The following is a 23,227-nucleotide window of genomic DNA, read 5'->3' on the forward strand; positions in this document are numbered from 1 at the left end:
TTTTATGTGTGTGTGTACACAAGCATTTGATTCACTCACAATCTTCATCTATTGAATAAATAACGTATCAAACACACAGTTGGCGGATAACTATGTAATATACAGCAGAGGTCAGCTGTGATTGGTTGACACCGGTAAACTGTTGATTATCATATTATCCCAGTATGGTAGAGAGCAAACATTTGACAGACTTCTTTGTGTGTAGATTGTGACATTTCACTGAAATATTGCACATTTCAACATGACATCTTAAAAATGTAATCATTTGTAATATCAGAGTTTTAATGTCATTTTAAATTAGAAAATATAATGGTTTTGTGTGTGTATAAATGAAGTAGCGCCAATGGCGGAAGTCAGTGTGAAATCTGGCGTTAAACCGAGGAGCAAAAGAAACCATACATCTCAGATGATTGTATCCTATGTTTGATGTTCAATTGAAACTATCTCAAGTTAGCGATATTATACAATGAAAGATCTGTACTGGGGCTTTGACAGCACTCAAAGAATACTTCTACGTGATTTAATCTTTCAATATCATTTAATTTAAAACTTTTAAAAATTTAATGAAATAAATCGAATAATACACAGCTGCTGATGGGGACCCTAGGCATCTTATCTGTGAACATAAATAAATTTGCTTTCTTCGGCATGCACAAATTCACATTTCAAACATGACAAAGGTCATGTTGTTACAAATTAATTTATCACACCAGTCTTCATTGAACTTATGTATTTCTACATAAAAGTACCCAGCCACAGATTACTGTTTACAAACTGTTGCAGGAATAAGTTATGGCTAAGTAGAAATAATCACATTTAACAACCGTTATTTCAATTTTCATTTACATACAAAAACAAACAATAAATTCGGTATATTTTCTTTTGCCTTTCGGTTTATTTCTTAACATGCAAAGTACGTCAGTGATTCCCTTTGTGTGATTGTTAACTAGAGTTTGCTTGAAACATTTTGAGGTGAGCTGTGACTTCTGTATATAGACATCTGTAGCCAGGGTCTAAATACCCCGAAACACCTGTGCCGTTAGCTCGTTGCAGCACAACATGCGCCGTATGTATACAACCTACCTGTACCCGCGGGACGCGCTATCCATCATTTAGGATGAAATCGAAAGTGGTCTCCAAATTATGTAAGTGGATCTTGTTAGTCTGCTGTCTATTATGAAATTATTTGGCGGGCGAATCCTTTTTTCATACTTAGTTTCTTAAACACATTAAAATCAAATATACTATGAATCGCCAAATGGGGTAAGACGCTCTTTGTTGTTTTGTTTACTAATCTGTGTTGCGTTAATGAAGCTTCGTAAACTGTGTATTACTTTTATAACTACATTTCTATTATTTGTACAACTTTGTTTCAATCTATCAGGGAGAGGTGTCCTGTTTTCCGAAATAAAATCAGAGAGTTCAAAATGTGGACACATTGTATTTCTGACGACAGGGTTAGCAACGCTTTAAAGTCGGTGCATTTCACTCTGGTTATTCTACTTATTTATGTGATGATGATGGTGGTGGTGATGATAGCGGCGGATAAATGAGCGTTTACGTTGGATCCGTTGTGGCACTCGGCTGACACTTAAGACACTTCGAGTGCATTCTACTAGACATGAAAGAAGGAAAACTTGTAAACAACAATGATCTTATGTTACGTCACCGTGGCTTGTACAAACACAGTTCGCTGATGGAATAAATTGAAGTTTACATAACCAAATGCAATTAAATTGTTAATTCTTCATCTTAACCCCAAAGAAAACAACCAAACTGAAATTAGGCGGCTTAAAAGTCGATTCCGACAGCATAACCCGCGTTGGTCAATCTCAGCGTACGGGTTGAACTGTTTGCACAAAGATGTCACTATGCACAGGTAATCAAACAAACTTGACCCACGCAGATTGTGCCGACGTTTATTGGATGAAAACAGTCCTCTTTTTGAGTTTTTGAGATCTCAGGTAGTAATTTTACAAGCTTCAGTGGATACGAACCAAAGTTTTTATTTTCATTGGTACTTTCAACTACAAAAGAAGGCTGAATGCTAGTTGCGTAATGCGTTAGTCAGCACACACCGCGACCCATTTCCGAGAGAAATATATCCCCAGGATATTCCCAGTAAGGGGTGTAGGGTAGTAAACCGCCACCCCAAAGTACTGATTTTAATTGTGGTGTCAACCAATTACGCACAGAGCTATTATTCTGGGGCATGTCCGAGTCTTGCACTTGCTTGCACTGGTCCGAGTTACCTATCCGTGGCCGGCTAAATAAATTCCAATTGTATTGAACACCTTTTGTTTGGTCACGTGACAAAGCGTTCACGCAGTTCTATAGTCCCCCCTTTCTTGAGCGTGTCATAGTATTTCAAACTCAGTCAGTGACGCCTGGGTTGGACTGTACCGACTTAAATACCTGGATATTGATGTAATATCAAGGAGTACCCGTCGGATGCTGAGACTGGTGGTTTAATTCACATTTTCTCATTCAGCGACAGCGATTAACGGGCGGAGAACAGAACGGCTAGTTACCTATTGAAACTGCGTGCAGCCATTTTGAAGCAACGAGAGGTGGCTGTGAAGTGCTCGCCGTGTAGACGATGGTCGCGTTGCGAGGACTGGAGGCATAGCAGGACCAGACTACGGTGGTGTATATCATCGGAAGGCTCTCTGTGGACGATGTAGAGGAAACTGGTGCTTACAGTGTACTGTAGGTCTGGATCAAGGAATTACCTGGCGGTTCAAGTGGGTCGCGATGTCTGCTAGTCGATCCGGCGACATGGAGACAGTTGGAGTGCTGGGTAGGGCAAGGCGACGCTGTGTGTGTGATTTCTGGGTGTCAAGGGCCGCAAGACCCAGAACCAAAATATTAGTAGGTATTGTATTTATATTGCATATATCTTCAGCTTTGACATTCGACATACACATGTCGGCCACCGATCCCGGGGGGACGGTTCTATATAACGGGAGCCACGGGCCAGGGTGGTCGTACACCCTCGATAGACAACATAGCCGTCATGCACTACCTTATCTAGAGCTGGACTCAAGCAATGGGGTTGTGTATTTGAAACAAAATGTGCAGTGCTATCATGTTAGTGAAAATCCATTCAACTTTCGTGTTATTTCAAGGATTAGATACTCCAATCTCATTTCAAATTACACTGTGACTCCATTCTCTGTTTTCGTTCATGGGGACAAGTGCGGAGTGTCCCCGCAGACGCTCAAACCTCATCGGTTGAAAGACCCCCATTTTGTTGTTGTCTACAGCAATCAGACAACGAACCAGTGCATTCCAAGGGGGCATCATTTAGCTTCATTAGCCAGCTATATTCCATTATCATTCAAACAGTGTGTTATAGTAGTGGACATGCCAGTTTCATCGGACTTAAAAGTGGACATTCAAACATTAGAAATAACATCTCTTATCAGCCGGTGCTTGAACGGAGGAGAGATCATCGCAGATTTCAATGTTTTGTTTTACTGTGAGAAATCATCAATGTCAGTGCCATACCGACTTGTACTTCATTCTTTTAGTGGCCATTATTCTCCGAACACCGTCAATGTCAAGAAACATCGCTGGCGAAGAGCCATTGAAAACAACCCTCCTGTCTTTTCTAAAATACAGTATGTCGAACATGTCAAAGAGGAACAGAGGCCTGGGATCGTCGTAGCAACAATCACAGCAAGTGATCCTGACACCCAAGAAGCTGGCACTATCACTTACAGCATGGTGCCAAATCGAAATGTTCTCAGTCAAAACATGTTCTCTATCCACCCGGTTACAGGAACGATCAACACAACGCAGACCCTCGATCGGGAACAGATTGCAGCCCATTACTTCATGCTTGTTGCGACAGATGATGGTAGAGAACCACAAACAGCTACAAGTTTGGTGGTTATCATAGTTGATGATGTCAATGATAACCCACCTGAGTTCGAATCGGATCATTACACTCGTAACATCTCAGAAGACCAACATGAGGGGTACACCGTTTTGACTGTGCAGGCAACGGACAAGGATTTTGGTGACAATGCGGATGTGAGGTACACGCTCATAAACACAGATGGACAGTTGCTGCCATTCATGATTGACCCCCTCACTGGAATTATATCGACCAGGTCAGTTCTTGACAGAGAGACAAAAGATCGGTACCATTTCCTTGTTAGAGCTGTTGACCAAGGGGAAACAACCAAACGGAAAAGTGCCACAACGACTGTGGATATACAGCTAAAGGATGAAAACGACAACAAGCCTCAGTTTGTCAAGACAGCATACCGAGTTCAAGTTTTAGAAAATATTGACGTTTCATCTCGGCCAGTAATTCTGAACATAAGCGCCACTGACATTGATCAAGGGCGTAATTCTGATATCCGGTACAGCATGACAGGGAATGTGGACAATAAGTTCCACATCGACAGTCTGACGGGATCGCTGAGTGTGATCGACACTCTTGATTACGAGTTGTACAAGGAGTACAAGCTGAACATCCGGGCTGAGGACAGTGGAGTACCATCTCAGAAAAGCCAAGCCACGGTTTTGGTTGAGGTGCTGGATGTCAATGATAATGCACCCAAGTTCTTTCCAGAAACTTTCCAGGAGTCTGTTTTTGAGAACGAACCAGCAGGAACCCCTATCCAGCAGGTTCAAGCTCATGACAGGGACTCGGGAGAAAACGCAAGATTGACCTACAGTATTGTTGATGGTCCAGCAAATATGCCACTGGTGATCGATGACAAAACCGGATGGATTAAAACCAGCGCAAGTATTGACAGGGAAATAGCAGCTTCTTACGATTTTCACGTTCTTGCCAAGGATCATGGAGATCCGCCCAAGATGGCTTCAGCACAGGTCACCATCCTGGTTCGCGACATCAATGACAATGCTCCAGCATTCACACCGAAAATGTATCAAGCAGCAGTGTCCGAAGAGGCCAGAATTGGCACCCGAGTAACCACCGTAACAGCCATTGATACTGATACAGGTGATAACGCACGGGTCTCGTATGACATCACTGGAGGAAATACTGGGAATGTGTTCCAGATAAGTCCAAACAGGGGAGAGGGTATCATCACAGTTCAGGGGCGCCTGGATGCTCGGACCCAGAACCGGTATGTGTTGACTGTGAGTGCTAGAGACTCGGGTGGAAAAACTGACTCGGCAAAAGTTTACATCAATGTGACGGACACCAACAGAAACAGGCCGGCATTTCAGGGGACACCATACGTGAAACGTGTTGATGAGAATGTTGCAGTCGGTACTTCAGTCTTCAAGATTATGGCACTGGATAGCGATAGAGGTGAAAATTCTCGAATCACTTATTCCATTGAACCTGCGTCCACATTTACGATTGATCCAAATTCAGGGGTGATAAAAACCAGAGCGCTGCTCGATCGAGAAATGATACCAACATACATGTTAAGTGTCACCGCAACTGACAACGGCGTGCCGCCTCTGAGCGATACGACGGACATGGACATCACAGTGAACGACATCAACGATAATAAACCTGAGTTCCTCGAACAGGAATATGAGGGCTCTATTAGGGAAGATGAGCTGCCAGGGACCAGTGTTCTCCGGATCCAAGCTGAGGACCGAGATCAGGGCCAAAACAAGCAGATCGAGTATACGTTTGATGGTGGGAACAATGGCGATGGGGACTTCAAGATTGACAGTGCTCGGGGGATAATACGTGTGGAGAAAGAACTTGACCGAGAACGTGTTGCCAATTATGAACTTGTTGCATATGCAATTGATAAAGGCAATGAACCATTATCAACATCAGTCAAGATAAAGATTAAAGTTGAAGATGTAAATGACAATCAGCCCCATTTTGCTAATCGTGTTATTGAAGCACCTGTTCCTGAAAATACGCCCATTGGTTCAACTGTGTGTGTCATAACAGCAACTGATCCAGATGAAGGGGAAAATGCTTTGGTAGAGTATTCCTTTGCTGGTGGAGCTGACGTGGATTCCTTCCGTCTCAGCGGAAGGAAGGGTGATCCGGCTGAAATTACCTCACTTATTGACTTGGATTTTGAATCGGACAAGAAGGAATATGAAGTGACACTGCGTGCTGCTTCTGGTCTTTTGTTCGCGATTACGACTGTTAAGATCAAAGTTCAAGATGTTAATGACAACCCCCCAACTTTGAAGGATTTTATGATTATATTCAACAACTACCCACACAGCTTTCCCTCTGGATCTATTGGACGTGTACCTGCATATGATCCGGACGAAATTGACCGCCCTCGTCTTGTGTACAGGTTCGTCTCTGGAAATGAGGCACGTCTGCTGCATCTTAATGAATCATCAGGGGAGATTACTCTTGACGCAAGACTTAATTCTGATGTACCTCGTCTTGGATCATTTGAAGTTAGCGTTTCAGGTAGGCAGATTTTTTTATTTCAGAAATTTACTTGCTTGAAGCAATTACCCATTTGATGAAATCGGCCGTTAAACCGAGAATCTTATCTTTTTTGTTTATATTTTATGTTGTGAAATACCCACGAGCAAAGTCTTGTCAGCCTCTGGGATGTTTTGATGTTAACGTCTGAAGGACTTATTGCCTGATTTCAAACTAGTGTGTAACTTTACATTTATGATTTGTTTTGTTGTAGTTTTGTTTTATTTCAGTGAAGTGTCTGAAATGTTGCATGTCCCAATGATTTATATCTCTTTCCTATCACCAACAACTGACAATTTTGGTATATCAGTGGAAATTCAACGTGAAAGTATTTGTCTCTCCTCTATCATGATCATTCTCTACGTTCATATTTAAAAGTCCAAAGTTTCTTGTGAGCTAGCTGAGTGTCTGGCTCTGAAACCAGGCACCAGGTGGCTAGGGTTCACAGAAAGCCCCTGATAATACATGATAATGTGATGAGAGAAGGTTAGGCTGGAAAATACCATCTGACAGGAGTTTATTCCTCCAGATTTTACTAACAGTTTATTTGGTAAGCTGATACAGGCAGGTTACTCCCTACCCTTGGCTGTAGGTGTCCATTGACTGTATACATGGTATATGTGTGGAAGGAGCTGTGATGAGCTTGCCTGGCCTGTGTTGAGGACTACAGACAGTTCTGCCCTGGTTGTTTCCAGTTATTTGAATCAGTGAGGGGCATGGTGAACATAGTCCTGCGCCATGACTGAGGAATTTATGTATAATCTGGAGAAATTAATTTATTATTTTGTTTACTCAAAGCCAAGGCAAATCTAGATCAAACTATACCAAGTCGCGTAAAAGAAAAGGCTCTTTTGAAAAAAAGTAACTGACAATTATTTTAAAGAAATGTTTTCGTAGACTTTGTGCAAAGAATGATGTGACTAGGTAGAAACTGGGTGAAGCCCATTTCTGGTGTCCCCCGCCGTGATATTGCTGGAATATGTGCTAAAAGCGGCATAAAACCTTACTCACTCACTCACTACAAAATGGATTGGACACCATATGTTCATGGCTGAGATATCCTGAAACTATCAAGTGAATGTACATTTTGTTTTTAGGAGGGTATAAACAGTTTCCATATACTTATACCTACGCCTAAACACCTGCCTCAATGTTTTAAAAATCTTAATCCCTGGCTGGATGTATTTGAAAAAAAAACAGGTCAAATTTGGAGCAGGGATTATGGGCTGAAATGTATAAAATAAACATCTCATTCCACTAAATGTGTTATATGCTACTCAACATTTGCAAAGGACCACAACTTGATTAAGATGACTATTTTGGTCCTTAGCAAAAGTTGAGTAGCATAGATTCCTTTCTTCTTACCCAGATCTGAAAAGCAATCAGGGTGCATAATTTGGCAAACAAAAGTATTTCCAAAATGGCCTCATTGATGCATTTGTTGAAATAATGATCAAACGGTTCTTCTTTAATGAAAGTCCCATCAATTAAGCAGAATAATCAATGATCTCAGCACAAGGCTTTCCATTGCCTGTGAAACTGCAGGGTCAGCGTGACTCCAGGCCTTAATGATGCAGATCAAACATTCAGGGAGTCTTCCCTACTGCAACTGGGCAGCAGTGCATGGTATATTCCACATATTGAACAACCATGACAACCAAACTTCTTACCTCTGCAGGGTGGTGGGGTAGCCAAGTTGTTAAAGTGTTTGCTCATTTTGACAAAGCCCTGGGTTTAATTTCCAACATGGCTACAGAGGGTAAAGCCTATTTTTGGTGTCCCCTGCTGGAATATTGCTAAAAACAGCGTAAAAACGTACTCACTCACTCGTTCTTATGTACAGCTTATAGGTATAAATTAAAAAGAGCAAAAGCTGAACATTGAGAAACTGCAAAATGAAGTTTTATTCATAAACAATATGACCCTAATTATGATGATGACAAAGTTGATTATATTTTTAATACACAAAGTTCCTGTTTCAGGAACATATAAAAGTCCAGCTATCTTTGTGACACCACTGTATAAACATTTGGTTTGTCAAAGTGTGTGTCATTTTATCATTGATTTCCAATTAAGGACAATTTCCAAACAGGCTGCTTTAACCATATAAATAAAATGATTGATCGTTGCTTCGTCACTGTCATCAACATCAATCAGTTTTTTATTACACAGTGTAATGGATCCCTCACCATAATATTCTGGTATGACTACACAGTGAGTGATTGTTTGGTTTGTTTGTTGTTAAACGCCGCACTCAGCAATATTCCAGCTATATGACGGCGGTCTGTAAATAATCGAGTCTGGACCAGACAATCCAGTGATTGACATCATGAGCATCGATCCATGCAATTGGGATCGATGACATGCATCAACCAAGTCAGCGAGCCTGACCACCCGATCCTGTTAGTCGCCTCTTACGACAAGCATTGTAGCCTGTTACAGCAAGCATGGGTTGCTGGAGACCTATTCTACCCCCGAACTTCACGGGTCACACACAGTGAGTGAAGTCCTACTGCAGTTAACTGTTGGGTGATGATGGGGTGGTATTAAGGGTAGATTCTCGGGGATCAGGGAAGGGACAGGTGGCTATGGTGTCAGGTGTGGGGTTAAGGTGTGAACCAGTTGGGTATCCAGATACAGTTCAGGAGGATTAGGGGAATTGTGTATAAAACTGGGATTGGAGGATAAATCCGTATGAAATCCTCTGGATATAAAACATTGGACTCCATACCAACATTTGATTCGTAAATCTTTGTTTTAAAGTTGTCATCAAAGTTTTAGTAGCTATTTTCTGCATGTTGATATTAACAGTAAGATTGATTTTAGTGGTATGAATATTATGGGCTCCTATTATTTAAAAAAAAAAATTGTTAGACACTCATTCACACTCACATCAACTCACATCCTCTACTGAAATGTTCGGTTTTATTTTGTTTATTGAAGCATTGTTGTTTGGTTTAATGTTCAATAACCTTCTCTACACCATGATAATGAATTATTCCATGGTTTTCTGTACAGTATAAGCTGTCTGAAAGTGTCTGTGGTATAAATGTGTAGAATGTACTCTTGGGTGTCCTAAATAGTGTACTACATAGTGTCAAGTGATGTGCAACAAAGTGTTTCCCTGACAAGCATCTATCTTCTCCCAAAGGGATGTCTCTAGTCTGCAATATAGATAGTTGACGGCAATCTCGTCCAGGGAGTGTTTGCTGTGTGCCAGTGTGTTTTGCCCATATCAAGTATGCTGGCTGTGAGTTGATGTAGCTGTTGTAGTTTATTGTAATTTACAGAAGAGGTTTCTTGGTGCATAAAAATGTATTCCACTACATTCTCTGTAGCTATACAAGAATATTTTCTGTTGCTAGTACAGAGTAGCTTGTGGTCGGACTTGTTTTGGTGTCCTTGGGGAGAAATCGTTCGTTTCTATAATTGCACAGTGATGTAAATTAGCACTTATTCACAACTTGTGTGTGTGAATGATCAGAATTGTGATGTATTGATCTCAGCTGCAGTTTGAACCAAAGGTTAATTATTGGTGTACACAGTGTTGGTTGTAGACATATGGGTGTTGGATTCTCAAGATAAATTCCTGGACAGAAGAACCCGGAATAATTTAAAAATTTACCAAAAAACAAACACACCATTTTCTGTTTCTCCTCTACACATCCTTGCTCCTGTATGGCTAATGTTGGTGTGGTCTATAGTAGTCATAGTCTCCAGCAATATGCAGCCTATGCTACTCCCTTGTGTATTGCTAGTGTAATGCTTGTATATTGCCCATGTATTTGTGTTTGCTGATGGAAGCAATATCTTGCTTGCTTGCCTGCCCACATTCACAACTGATCTGTACTAGATCAGTCATTGGGTTAGTGAATTGCAACCAACAATTATCTATTGCTCAATGACAGAATTAGTAGCATTTTACTTTTAGGTAGTGCCGTACTTTAACCCTTACACTGTGCCAAATATAATTAGAGCCTGGTTGTCACACAGTGGTATACATGACTAGATTGCCTGCAGTGGTAAATATGACTAGATATTGCAAAGGATCCATTGAGTTAATGGGTACAAGCAGATATTCAACAGAGGTATATATTCCTATTCCATATGGGTATATATTACGAAGCGGTATATGCGGGTAGATATTTGGGTTATTTATATACTGGTAGATGTTACACTGGGATATGTATGATTACATATTACAAGATATGAAGCATGTACCCAATCGTGTATATAACAGCTGTAGACATGAAGTGGTAGATATGACTAGATATTACACATTGATATGGCTAGATATTGCTACTGGTTGGTGTGACTGCAGTGGGTTGTAGCTAGACAGCAGTGGGTTGTAGCTAGACAGCAGTGGGTTGTAGCTAGACAGCAGTGGGTTGTAGCTAGACTGCAGTGGGTTGTAGCTAGACAGCAGTGGGTTGTAGCTAGACAGCAGTGGGTTGTAGCTAGACAGCAGTGGGTTGTAGCTAGACTGCAGTGGGTTGTAGCTAGACAGCAGTGGGTTGTAGCTAGACAGCAGTGGGTTGTAGCTAGACAGCAGTGTACCTATTGCATGTCACCAGTGCAGTGAGGCTTGCGTGTTAAGTGCCACTTGCATACTATAAATTATCATCAATTGTAGATTAGAAGATAAGATCATTATCCTATAATGTTCGGTGAATTAACAAAGCTCTATATTTATGTTGGCACTGTATTTAGATTTTCTTTCACATGATCCTGAAGAAGATGAAACATTTACAGCACACAAAGTGGCATACTAGTATTCACCCAATGAAATTGAAAATTATTCCTGAAATGGCCATTTGTAATACAGTTCTTTTGTTAACAGATTTCAGTACTTTATCACAAATTGATTCTCAAAAACATTTATATTTGTAATAAATTCCCAATTTTTCTGAACAGATTATGTTACATTTCAATTTGAAACAAAAATGGTGTTCAAAAAGTAAATCCAGCTTTGATTGTTTTGAAACTTAAGCACAACAGGTGTTCCCCATTTTGAGGTGGATCCCCCAGGGTTCTGGGGATATGCCAGAGGTTGGCTGTGGGTCATCTTGAAGGATTTTCACAAGCAGTTTCTGTTGCCAGCTGACTGATTACTTTTCTGTGTCAAGGGACACAAGTATGTTGACTGTTGAACTGGTGGAGTTTGAACCAGATACATCATGGACATGTGGGTGTCATTCCTTGGCCGTTTGACCGGATACACAGGTTGAAGTGCAGGTTGACTTCAGAGAAGACTGCTGTGACTTTTGTTCTCAAGTATTGAAGTTTGAAACAAGAACTAAGAAACAAAATGAATAGAGATTTCCATTATAAAATATTTCATTTTCTTAATATTCCCCACCTTTATTATCCATATTTGAAATGGTTTGCATGGAGCCTCATTATAGTACATGCATTTCCGAGAAACGTCCCGTTTACAGCTGGATGGTTTATTTCTCGCAAGCGACTTCATATGCATGTTTTATTGGACGAAACCTTGATCCAGATGATTTTGATAGAAAATGAGCTATTCAGAAAACCGTGGTATATTGCTGCCATTCAAGAGGAATCAATGGGATTTCTTTATTATCGTGAGCATGGACTCATAAACATTTGCTTCTGCTATTTGTGTATTATGATAATACCACCATGTTTGTGTGTCTACCATGTCCAGTTTTGTCCAAGAAGGACCAGTGCCCTTGTACTTTGACCAGCTTTATCAAAGTTCCCAGCAAATCCATGGTCGTTATTCAGTCGGGATTAGACCTAGTCTGACATGGCAGATCAAAGGAAGATATAGTGGCTTTGGACAATGGAAGAATGACCACTATGGTTTCTCCATGCGTGGGCCAGTTATTGGCCAACCTGCCAGATTGGTACATGTAGCAGTGTTTGGGACTCGACTGACGAGAGCTGACAATTGGCCCTGAATCAGACCTGTGTCCCTGTTCATAGTGCTGGGGTACACAAAGAGTGTTTAGTTGGCAGGGGATGTCATCTATCTTCAGAATAGGAAGGTCATGACTCTATTGTGAATGGCGTTGGTTGGTCTCTGTTTGTATTTGTTCAACCATGGTTAAAAGGACAGCGAGAAGCCATGGTCACGATCGTTTATTAGCGGAACGCCTCTCCTGTATTCTGTTTTAGTGGTCTTACCTAATGGCTTGTTGGTGTTGATCCCGTGGATGTCCTGAGCCGTGATTTATGAACTGGACGTGTCGGTTGCCACACTGGACTGTTGACACACTCACTTCTCGGATGTTTGACTCAAATTGGGTGTAAAATTTCAGCACCTAAATGCTTTGTTTGTATTTCCATACTTGTCAATAATTAATGAGTTGACATTTTAATTAGATTAAATTTGAAGTGGCAGCCTCTGAATGTTGTTGTGACTGCTGTGTAATTAAAGGTTGGTCAAGTCATTCAGTGGCAGTAGCCCCCTAGTCATTAAGTAATCTGACCAACTTACCATTAAGGTTACACATAGAGTTCTTCTTATCTGGGAGAAGTTCTTGGAAAAGCTTTCGGAAACTATAAAGACATTGAATAGGGTCACATTGAAATGTACAATTTCAATGGTGTCATGACCCTACTGAATACTGTTTGTGTGACAACATCTCCCGTTACTTTCAGTTCCCACCTGGACAATCAATATCCTTATGAAAAGTTGAGTAGTATGATAAACATAGTATCCCCAGACAGCTGGATAACTTCTAAATGTCTTCTAAATATTCTAAATATCTTTGTTTGGTAAAGTATTAATTGGAATAAAACAAATCACTGGACTGTCTGGTCCTGACTTGATTATTTACAGACCGCCGTCATATAGCTGGAATATTGCTGAGAGTGGCGTAAAACTACAAACCAACCAACCAATATATTTTGGCTTGAAAATAATCAATTGACATCAATCAATATGAATAATGGATGAACCAATTAAGTGGATGGAAGTATGATGAATGTCAATCTTTGTTAGTTCATTAACAACTACAGTTAAATAGACTGGACGAGGTTGACACTGGACGGAATTAATGCAGATTATCCCACCCATGGGTGAGCTGCTGCTATTGACCAGTGTATAACAGCTATATATACACTTGGGATTTATCAGGTTTACAGATGGCAGTGCAAATTGATCTGATTGGTTTAATGTTGTGTGGTTGTAGGTGCAATTTTATGTGTTTGGGTAATGGGATGGAAGATGCAAATTGAACTGATTGGTTTATAGTTCTGTGGTTGTAAGGTTACAGGTGCAAATTGACCTGATTGGTTTATAGCTATGTGGTTTTAGGTGCAAATTGACCTGATTGGGTTATGGAGACATTTGCAAATTGGTCTGATTGGTTAAAAGTTGCTTCTACAAATTGACCTGATTGTTTTATGCTTTTGAGGTTGTTGGTTCAAATTGACCTGATTGGATTGTTGTTTTAGGTACAGGTTTATCTATAAGTTGATATAAATCCAAACTGATTAAACAGGTAAATACAGATTATGGTGATTGGTTTAGGATTAGTTATTGGGGACCGAGTAACCACATTGGTTTAAGGCCTGTGCCTGATTGGTTTATGGTATAGACCTGATTGGTTGTCTACTGGAGTGGGAGGAACATAATTTTCTGATCACCTTGGTCTGTCATTGTATGCTGCTCAGTCAGGTAATATTACTCAACGTTTGATAAGGATATTACAGTTTGGGGCTGAAAGAGACCGATTGTTTCGAAAGTGAGGTCATAAAAATAGTATCTGATATTGATGTTGCAGTGGAAGTGTGTCACTTGTGGCTTCATTTCAAGTTAATTAAACCAAAGTAGATGATTCAATTATTTTTTGTCCACTTGTGTAACAGGATAAAGTTCCCTATGAATTGTTGAGTAGTATTTATTGTTGATTATGTTTCTTAATAAGTGTATTCTCATGATGAATTGGCATGTAAATGTGTGTTAATTATTCAATTTTGTTGCATTTTCAAGTTTCGCATAATTCACCTGTGATTGTTAGTAAATGACTAATAGGATTGTTTCGTCATTGGGTAAGGTTTTACATTTCAGATCGTATTTGTAAATTATGTAACATGGACTTTCTAAAGAACCACACAAGCAGTAATAAGTTGTTTTCATCACTTCTGCATGAAAAAGTTAAATAAATTGATTATTCAAATTCAACAGATGAAATAAAAATGCATTGTTTGAAGATGCCTGAATTTTATATCACTAATTAACAGAACAGTAGCAACTGGGACGCGCTTACTAGTGGACAGAAAAATGGTCGCGTTGATGCCAGCCGAATTAATTTGCATGTAATCTATTTTATTTCTCCCATGCTGAGGCAAAGGAGCGGATGTTTTAATGAATATTCTAAGTGATGAAGTATGAGCAATGAGATTCTTTATGCAGTAATCAATTGTGTGTTTGAAGTGACATCTGAACGATGATGTCACAGGGTGGGAAAGAGATCCCCCATCAAAGGGCCATTGTGATAGGTCAACGTGACCTGGGAGACCGGTCTCCATTTATGAAATATTAACTTCCATTTCTTGAAGAGACGTTACACAGCTGTGAAATTGTTATTGAATAGCAAATATTGTGATGTGTCTGAATGGTATTTGTAATTTATTTCATGATAAAGAATATCTGACAGGACAGGACATGTCTGGTGAAAGCCAAGCATGACTCTATGTCTTCAAGGTGTATTTGTTTGATTGAAATTTCAAGTGTACATTAATCATTATGCAAGATGACAAAACATTGATCAATTTGTAAACGTGTAACAGTTAAGATGGATGAATTTATTGAAGTAAGTAGACACTGATGAATTTTTGTCTCTTACAATTTGATTGATTGATTATGATTCCTCCCTACCTCTATCAATAACATGTAAGAGACGTCGTGCATTTGTAAGGCTCTGGTTGTCTTGGTGGGACATGCTCTCCTCCCTCTTGGCCAAGCTCCAGGGGCCAAGACGTACTTTGCCAACCCCCAGGGGATTTAACCCTAGTGGAAATGTTATCTCAATGTGGGTCACCCCTTCTGGTTTTAGTTGAGAGAATGTTAAAAAAAACTAGTTTGATCAGTTATTCAGGTGTTTTGCGACTTATTTCTGTGACATACATTTCACATTCGTTCTACGGACAGAGGAAAATATTCTGGTTGCCATGAGGTTTGGTTTAATCATGATAGAGACATTTTTTTGTAGATTCAACGTTGGAGTTATTGATTTCTGGGTAGAATGTTTCTGAATGCTGTTTGAGAAGGTTGAATTGAGTAGCAGTGTATTACGTGATAGTTGCCTGATTTTACAGTGCGGTGCACGCCGAGGGAAGTGGGAGGGCTCTGGTGGCTTCACCAAGGTTTCAGTGTCGGTAATTATCGCTCCAGACCACTTGGGTGGGTCTATGAATATGAAAACTGGATTATTTCAGTATATTAAGTCCTTTCTGATCGAAGGAAATTGATTTTTGGCGGTTTAAATAGAAGATTAGGAAATATAAGTCATACTGTGGAACAGTGTATATTTTGTGCAGGGTATATGTGGGTATCGCAGTATAGTGGCTAGGATCTCATGCATCTTGTTCAAAGAATAAGAACGTTTTATATTGAGGTTTGCAGTGTTGTGATATGTGTTATGATGAGATGTGCTGAAGTTTTTCTTTTATGTTTTCATTTTTTATTGCCCGACATATATTTAATTTCATGTTTTGCATAGCATAAGACTTTGAGGTGAATATTATCTTGGATAAAAAAGATACATATGGTCGTAATAGTTTTGCTGAAGCCAATCAGATCAATCGCAGCAAGATGGGTTTCAAAATATTATTCAAAAGAAATTAGGGACCACCCGATTCTTTCATTTGAGTAGTATATTTGTAGAATCCATTATCTTTCTTCAACATTTTGTTGGGGCGGTCGGGTAGCCTAGTGGTTAAAGCGTTCGCTTGTCACACCGAAGACCCGGGTTCGATTCCCGACATGGGTACAATGTGTGAAGCCAATTTCTGGTGTCCCACGCCGTGATATTGCTGGAATATTGCTAAAAACGACGTAAAGCCATGCTCACTCACACTCACTCAACATTTTGTTATTGGATGTGAAATTCAGCCATGGATTGCAAGGGAAGCAGTTGAGACAAATGACTAGGAACTAATCTTATCTTGTGATTGTGCCATTAAAACCTTTACGCATTGTTGCCAAAGTCCGTCTTGTGGCTGTTGGTTGCAGCTTGTGGGGATGCTATTTACGTGAATCATTTGAAGTCAGTGGAAATGAAATTTTCACGATAATAAGACTGGAAACTTGCATATGTTGGCTTTCATGTATTTTACAATGTGGGTATTAGTTTCTGTGGAATCCATAATTGATCAATCTCTATCATCAGCTGCCTTTCATCTGATGAAGGGATGTCTTTTTGGTAAGAATTCCTGGTCATTTAGAGTCATAAAACAGTGATAAGAAGGATCTCTGTTCTGAAATGCTGGAATGAATGTGAGCAGGCGAGATTATCACAAATTGATTTTTCGTAGCTATGCTTCTCTCCTTGGAGGCCATGTCCAGTAAAGAATTCCGCCAAGCACGTTCGTTGTTCTGTGGTTATCAGTTACATGTCTACACGGGAAATATCGAGAGGAGAGTGCCGTGAACTGGTAGACTTGTGATCATTGGATCCATGTGAAAGAAGAAATACATTAACCAACAATGTGTTTGAAATTGATCGTAAGAGTAAAAATTTAATTTGAATATGGCAGTGGTAATTTTTATGTCCAGTGTTCTGGAACTGTGGAACTTAAAGGCAGTACCGTATTTGACGTAATAAGCGCCCAGGGCGCTCTCAAAATTAGAAATTGGGGGCTCTTATTAGAATATTATTTTGGTGAAAAAAACAGTTGAAAGATAAATTTCGTGGTTTATGGTGACAGCCTGAAATGTTTATGTACGACAGATATTTTTCCCAGAATTTAATTGCCCATAATTAAGGGTGCATATAACACACAAGTGTGTATTATACGCGAATAAATTGTGTACATTGATCAATCGGAAGGGGTGCTAATTGGGATTGTTCACCAGCCTATATATCTGCAAATATCGCCGTGGGCGCTTATTAGAGCGGGGCGCTTATTACGACGAATACGGTATTTCTTATCAGGACATTATATCTTGTGATTTAGCTGGGGTAATAACACATAAAGATGATCAGGTAATACTTGCAAGATGGTACAGTCCATATTGTTTGTATGGGAGTGATATTTTTTCTCCTGGCATGACACATTTTCTTTTTCAAGGTAAAATTTCTTAGGATTTCTATTTTGTTTATGGTTAGATGTTAAGTGGTGTTAATAGACATGATTCCCCAGTGTATGCAGATATTGCTTGGACATGATAGTGAGACCTAGGTCAAGTCTAGCCCACCCCACCAAGCAGTGTTGATCGACATGATTCCCCAGTGTATGCAGATGTTGCTTGGACATGATAGTGAGACCTAGGTCAAGTCTAGCCCACCCCACCAAGCAGTGTTGATCGACATGTTTCCCCAGTGTATGCAGATGTTGCTTGGATATTATTGTGAGACCTAGGTTAAGTCTAGCCCACTCCACCAAGCAGTATTGATAGAGAAAGTTCCCCAGTGTATGCAGATATTGCCTTAACTTGATCGCCTGGTGTAGGTGCAGACATTTAGGTCTGACTCACGCGTGTATGTATTATCCTATCATACCTTGGTAAATATTTATATCTGCACATGTATAAAAAAAGTTCTGACATTCCCTGAGGGTGATATGACACATTTATACCACAGTGCAAGAGGCAAGGGGAGCTTGTTGATTGGGAGGCATATGTAGGTTGATATAAGTGAGACTCAAATGTAGATACATAAAAACAGGTTGATGTGGTGTTTAGCATGTGTATTTGAAGTCAGATGTGTTTCGTGGCCAGCTTGATGACCAGGCTGTGTTAGGTATTGTTTGTCAGAACACAACAAGGAATATTACAGATAACAACTTCTCTGTATCTACACAATGTTTTAGACTAAGTGAAGTCATGTGTTTGAGGGAGGCGAAATTAGAACTGATAAACTACTCAAAAGAAGTTAAGGAATACCCTATTTTTTCATATGACTAGTTTTGGCAGATAAACTATAGTCATATGACTAGGGGCCATGGCAGATAAACTATAGTCTCTATGAACAAAATGAGGTGTTCTTTAACTTCTTTTGAGTAGTATATTTTGTTCTAATTTTGCCACTTACTCTCTGAAATTAATTTTTATATGGAACTGATTGGAGGGCCTAGTGATACTTCATTCCTTTGAAAGTAGTCATCATCACATATATTGGCAGTGTGAGAAAAGAGACTGGAAAATTTGAAAAGAACTTCTCAAATATTAGCCCATGTGATTAGGTCTGAAGTGTATCATCAGGCAAATGGTGTCAGAGACTTAAATAATCTCTGTCTTTATATCACCGACAACGTCAGACAGCTATGTCAACCATTGATCCCAATGACACATCTTTAAGCACTTAAGCTGAAGCATAATTCAATATTTTCGTGTTTTGGTTCAAGAAAACGGAGTTAGTTGATTCAATGAGCCAGATATTTTCACCACTTAATGAAAACATGGAAGATGGAATATAAGTGAGGAGACAGATGTGGTGGGGAGGATGGAGTTTCCAGATACTGACTGACAGTCATGACCTTGACGGAGGGATAAGTCGGGTCGTTGTGCCCTACCCTGTTGTCAGGGAATGTCATGGATCTCTATATATGAACATCACCAGCAGTGCAGATGTTGCCAGGGTCGTCACTGTAGATGCTGCAGCCTCAAACAGCACCAATATGATAATGAGGCTTTAATGCTTAGTTTATACATCAATGCATTGAATGCAAATGTTAATATTTACTGATCAGTGAAGATCCGGGTTAGAATAGGTCTTCAGCAACTGATGCTTGCCGTAAAAGGCGAGCCACAAGTTAATTTGCATATCACATGACCAGTCTTTTCTCTTGTTTGTAAACAGGCATGCTTATTCTGCAATCAGAACAGATTGGCCTTATGCAAGTATTTTTGGGCACTTTACATATTGTTTTACATAACTACATAGATATGCTACTAAATGTCAATAGTGAGGTGCATGACAATATATCTTTATACATCAAAGTGGTCTAATCGCTAGCTCTCCGTATGACTTCGACGACAGCACGTGGTGCCATGTTTACAAGGATAAGTACGCATTTGGAAATAGTTTTTCATGTTTTAGGATATTTTCTCGATGAAAGTTAACCATTCTATGACATTGTTTATCTAGATGTGTAGACTTGTCGAAAATCAAACAGATGGAAAACATATGCAATATCTTGAATGGACTGTGTAACATGTGATGAACCGTCACATGGCACTGGCCTGTGGCAGGGGTACTATGTTGGCCACATAGAACTCTGGGTAGGAGAGTGGGACATACTGTACTACAGGCGTGTAACAGATGGTGACATTGTGATACGTCTTCATCAGCATAAAACCTTGTCAGATGGAAATGAAAACTGATATAATGACAGCTCCCTGGAATGGGATGCATCTTGTGAGTGTGTAACAGGTCAGATTGAATAATGATGCCTCCCTGAGAGGCGACACTCTGCTGTGTGTGTAAGGCCGAAAGTTACCACACAACGTCAGTCACACCTGTCATGAAACAATGGCTGAATGTGGGGCACAGGCCACTCTCCCTTGCTCCCCATGCTGTAGATGCAGATTACTAGCTGTAGCCCTGTCAGTGTGGGTTATTGCCAGTAGCCCCGTCAGTGTGGGTTATTGCCAGTAGCCCCGTCAGTGTGGGTTATTGCCAGTAGCCCCATCAGTGTGGGTTATTGCCAGTAGCCCTGTCAGTGTGGGTTATTGCCAGTATCCCTGTCAGTGTGGGTTATTGCCAGTAGCCCTGTCAGTGTGGGTTATTGCCAGTAGCCTTGTCAGTGTGGGTTATTGCCAGTAGCCCCATCAGTGTGGGTTATTGCCAGTAGCCCTGTCAGTGTGGGTTATTGCCAGTAGCCCCGTCAGTGTGGGTTATTGCCAGTAGCCCTGTCAGTGTGGGTTATTGCCAGTAGCCCCGTCAGTGTGGGTTATTGCCAGTAGCCCCGTCAGTGTGGGTTATTGCCAGTAGCCTTGTCAGTGTGGGTTATTGCCAGTAGCCCTGTCAGTGTGGGTTATTGCCAGTAGCCCCGTCAGTGTGGGTTATTGCCAGTAGCCCCGTCAGTGTGGGTTATTGCCAGTAGCCCTGTCAGTGTGGGTTATTGCCAGTAGCCCCGTCAGTGTGGGTTATTGCCAGTAGCCCTGTCAGTGTGGGTTATTGCCAGTAGCCCCATCAGTGTGGGTTATTGCCAGTAGCCCTGTCAGTGTGGGTTATTGCCAGTAGCCTTGTCAGTGTGGGTTATTGCCAGTAGCCCCGTCAGTGTGGGTTATTGCCAGTAGCCCTGTCAGTGTGGGTTATTGCCAGTAGCCCCATCAGTGTGGGTTATTGCCAGTAGCCCTGTCAGTGTGGGTTATTGCCAGTAGCCCTGTCAGTGTGGGTTATTGCCAGTAGCCCCGTCAGTGTGGGTTATTGCCAGTAGCCCTGTCAGTGTGGGTTATTGCCAGTAGCCCCGTCAGTGTGGGTTATTGCCAGTAGCCCTGTCAGTGTGGGTTATTGCCAGTAGCCCCATCAGTGTGGGTTATTGCCAGTAGCCCTGTCAGTGTGGGTTATTGCCAGTAGCCCTGTCAGTGTGGGTTATTGCCAGTAGCCCCGTCAGTGTGGGTTATTGCCAGTAGCCCTGTCAGTGTGGGTTATTGCCAGTAGCCCCGTCAGTGTGGGTTATTGCCAGTAGCCTTGTCAGTGTGGGTTATTGCCAGTAGCCTTGTCAGTGTGGGTTATTGCCAGTAGCCCCATCAGTGTGGGTTATTGCCAGTAGCCCCGTCAGTGTGGGTTATTGCCAGTTATTATTCTAATACAAAATTAAACGTTTGTTGCAGCAATTATTCATTTCAACCTGAGTCATGTGTATTTTGTAGCCAAGGTAATTTAGATTTATTCTGCAATATTTTGTGTGTTGAACTTTAGGAAGTGAATAAGAATTCCTTGTTTGAACATACTTCTTGGGTGACAAAATGCTGTGTGAATAACTTGCCGTGGCTGCTTCCTTACCCGTGCTTCCTTACGAACGCGGAAATAGTGCATAACCCTGAAATGACCTTTTTATGCAAAATGGAAGCTGCATAACCCTGTGATGACTTTTTTATGCAACATTAACAAGTTTGGGTCTAATGTTGACTCTGTCTTTTTCTGATCACCTGTCAGTATTTAAATATTCATGTCTAACTGTACCCAACAGTACACTCAGTGCCAGATAGGGACTTCCTGTAGAATTAAATCTGAGTCAGGTGCTTCTTGTGCTGCAGATACAGACAGTGGCCACAAGACTCATTGAGCAAGACTGCAGTTCTTGTTGAATGCACAGTTTTCCATTATTTATGTCTGGCAATTGTTGTTTCATATCTTGTGAACAAAGGCACCTACTCATCTGTCGTATGCCTTTGTGCTTGTGGTCTCGGATGGAACCAGTGACATTGCTCAATGTCAGATACATTTTAGGGTCAGTGGCTTAGGGTTTGTGAAGGGATTGAATACTGTCTTTGTGATTTGGGTTGTTAAGGAAAGGTTTAGGATCGCTTTATTTTCAAATGGATATTATTGTTTTCAGATCATTTTTCAGCATTATCTTGGTGGAAACATTAAGTTGATTCGTTGTATGGTAACTCTCTTCTTTTGTGTACAGGGAAAACTTAACAGAATACATGTTTCACATTAGGATAGAGAGCTTTCTTTTCTTATGGTGTCGATTAAAAAAACCAAACTAGGTAAACAAATAGTTGTGCTTGATGTGTTGATCAAGCTGCTGTTTGAAATGGTGTTACTTTTACAAAATTGTATTTTTATAATTTCAAGCTTTCCTGTTCTTTTATTTTATTTAAGATACATTGTGGTTCATTGTATTGATGCATGAACATTTATTATTCAGTTGGTGAAAAACGTTCATGATGTGATCATAGGAATAACAGTCCCTTTAAGAGACTTAACATTCTGATGTACAAAAAGACATTGTTTTGTTGATAGTGAAGAGCCGAGGGATAAAAAACATATAATTCAAGGCAGAGAAGAGTCATGATTCTAGGGCAAACTTTGCAAGGCTGCCCCCTGAAGTTCTAAACTAGGAATTTGGCTGACAGAAGGCCAATATTTACTTTGTGTTGACAGTGTTTTGGCTTTGTTTGTTTTCCTCTACTATGTGAATGTGATCCCGAGATGTGCACGCTCTCGTCAACACAAAGTGGAACAGTCCGGTCTTGTGAGGCTCCCGACTGCATTAAGCCACTGTTCTGAATTAGTGGGATAACGGTCTGAAAACGGATAACATTGCGGGGCTAAGCATGTCCTCCGACAACAGACTCCTGCATAATGTGTCAACTGCAGCTGTTGGTGCACTTTGTGAATTTTGCGTGGAGTCGAGTTGAAAGATAAAAAATAACACAGTTGAAGAAATAATGACTTTGATGAAAATGTTCACATGTTGTTTAACATTTACAAATTACTGTCAATTGTTATAATTGTTACTTTGTCAAGATGGTCAATCTTAACTGACCATTCTTTTTTCTTTCTTTTTAATGCCGACACGGGTACAATGTGTGAAGCCCATTTCTGGTGTCCCTCACTGTGTTATTGCTGGAATAATGCTAAAAGCAGCATAAAACCAAACTCACTCACTCACTCACTCACTCACTTCTTTTTAATGGGTTGGGGTTGGTTTTATATATAGAGAAAT

General features: G+C 40.5%; 1 protein-coding gene across 3 annotated transcripts in view; it reads left to right on the forward strand.

Annotated features, from left to right (window-relative positions):
- The first annotated feature begins 2,328 nt into the window (after positions 1–2,328).
- LOC124134486 (cadherin EGF LAG seven-pass G-type receptor 1-like) overlaps positions 2,329–23,227 on the forward strand; it is a 75,223-nt gene continuing 54,324 nt past the window's right edge. For all 3 annotated transcript variants that reach the window (XM_046499340.2, XM_046499332.2, XM_046499348.2), the window contains exon 1: positions 2,329–6,385. In XM_046499340.2, coding sequence (XP_046355296.2) covers positions 2,755–6,385 — 3,631 coding nt within the window. In that variant the 5' untranslated portion in view covers positions 2,329–2,754. The remainder of the gene's footprint in view (positions 6,386–23,227) is intronic.

This window comes from Haliotis rufescens, unplaced genomic scaffold (genome assembly GCF_023055435.1).
Source record: "Haliotis rufescens isolate VD_foot unplaced genomic scaffold, xgHalRufe1.0.p SCAF_16, whole genome shotgun sequence".
Taxonomy (NCBI): domain Eukaryota; kingdom Metazoa; phylum Mollusca; class Gastropoda; order Lepetellida; family Haliotidae; genus Haliotis; species Haliotis rufescens.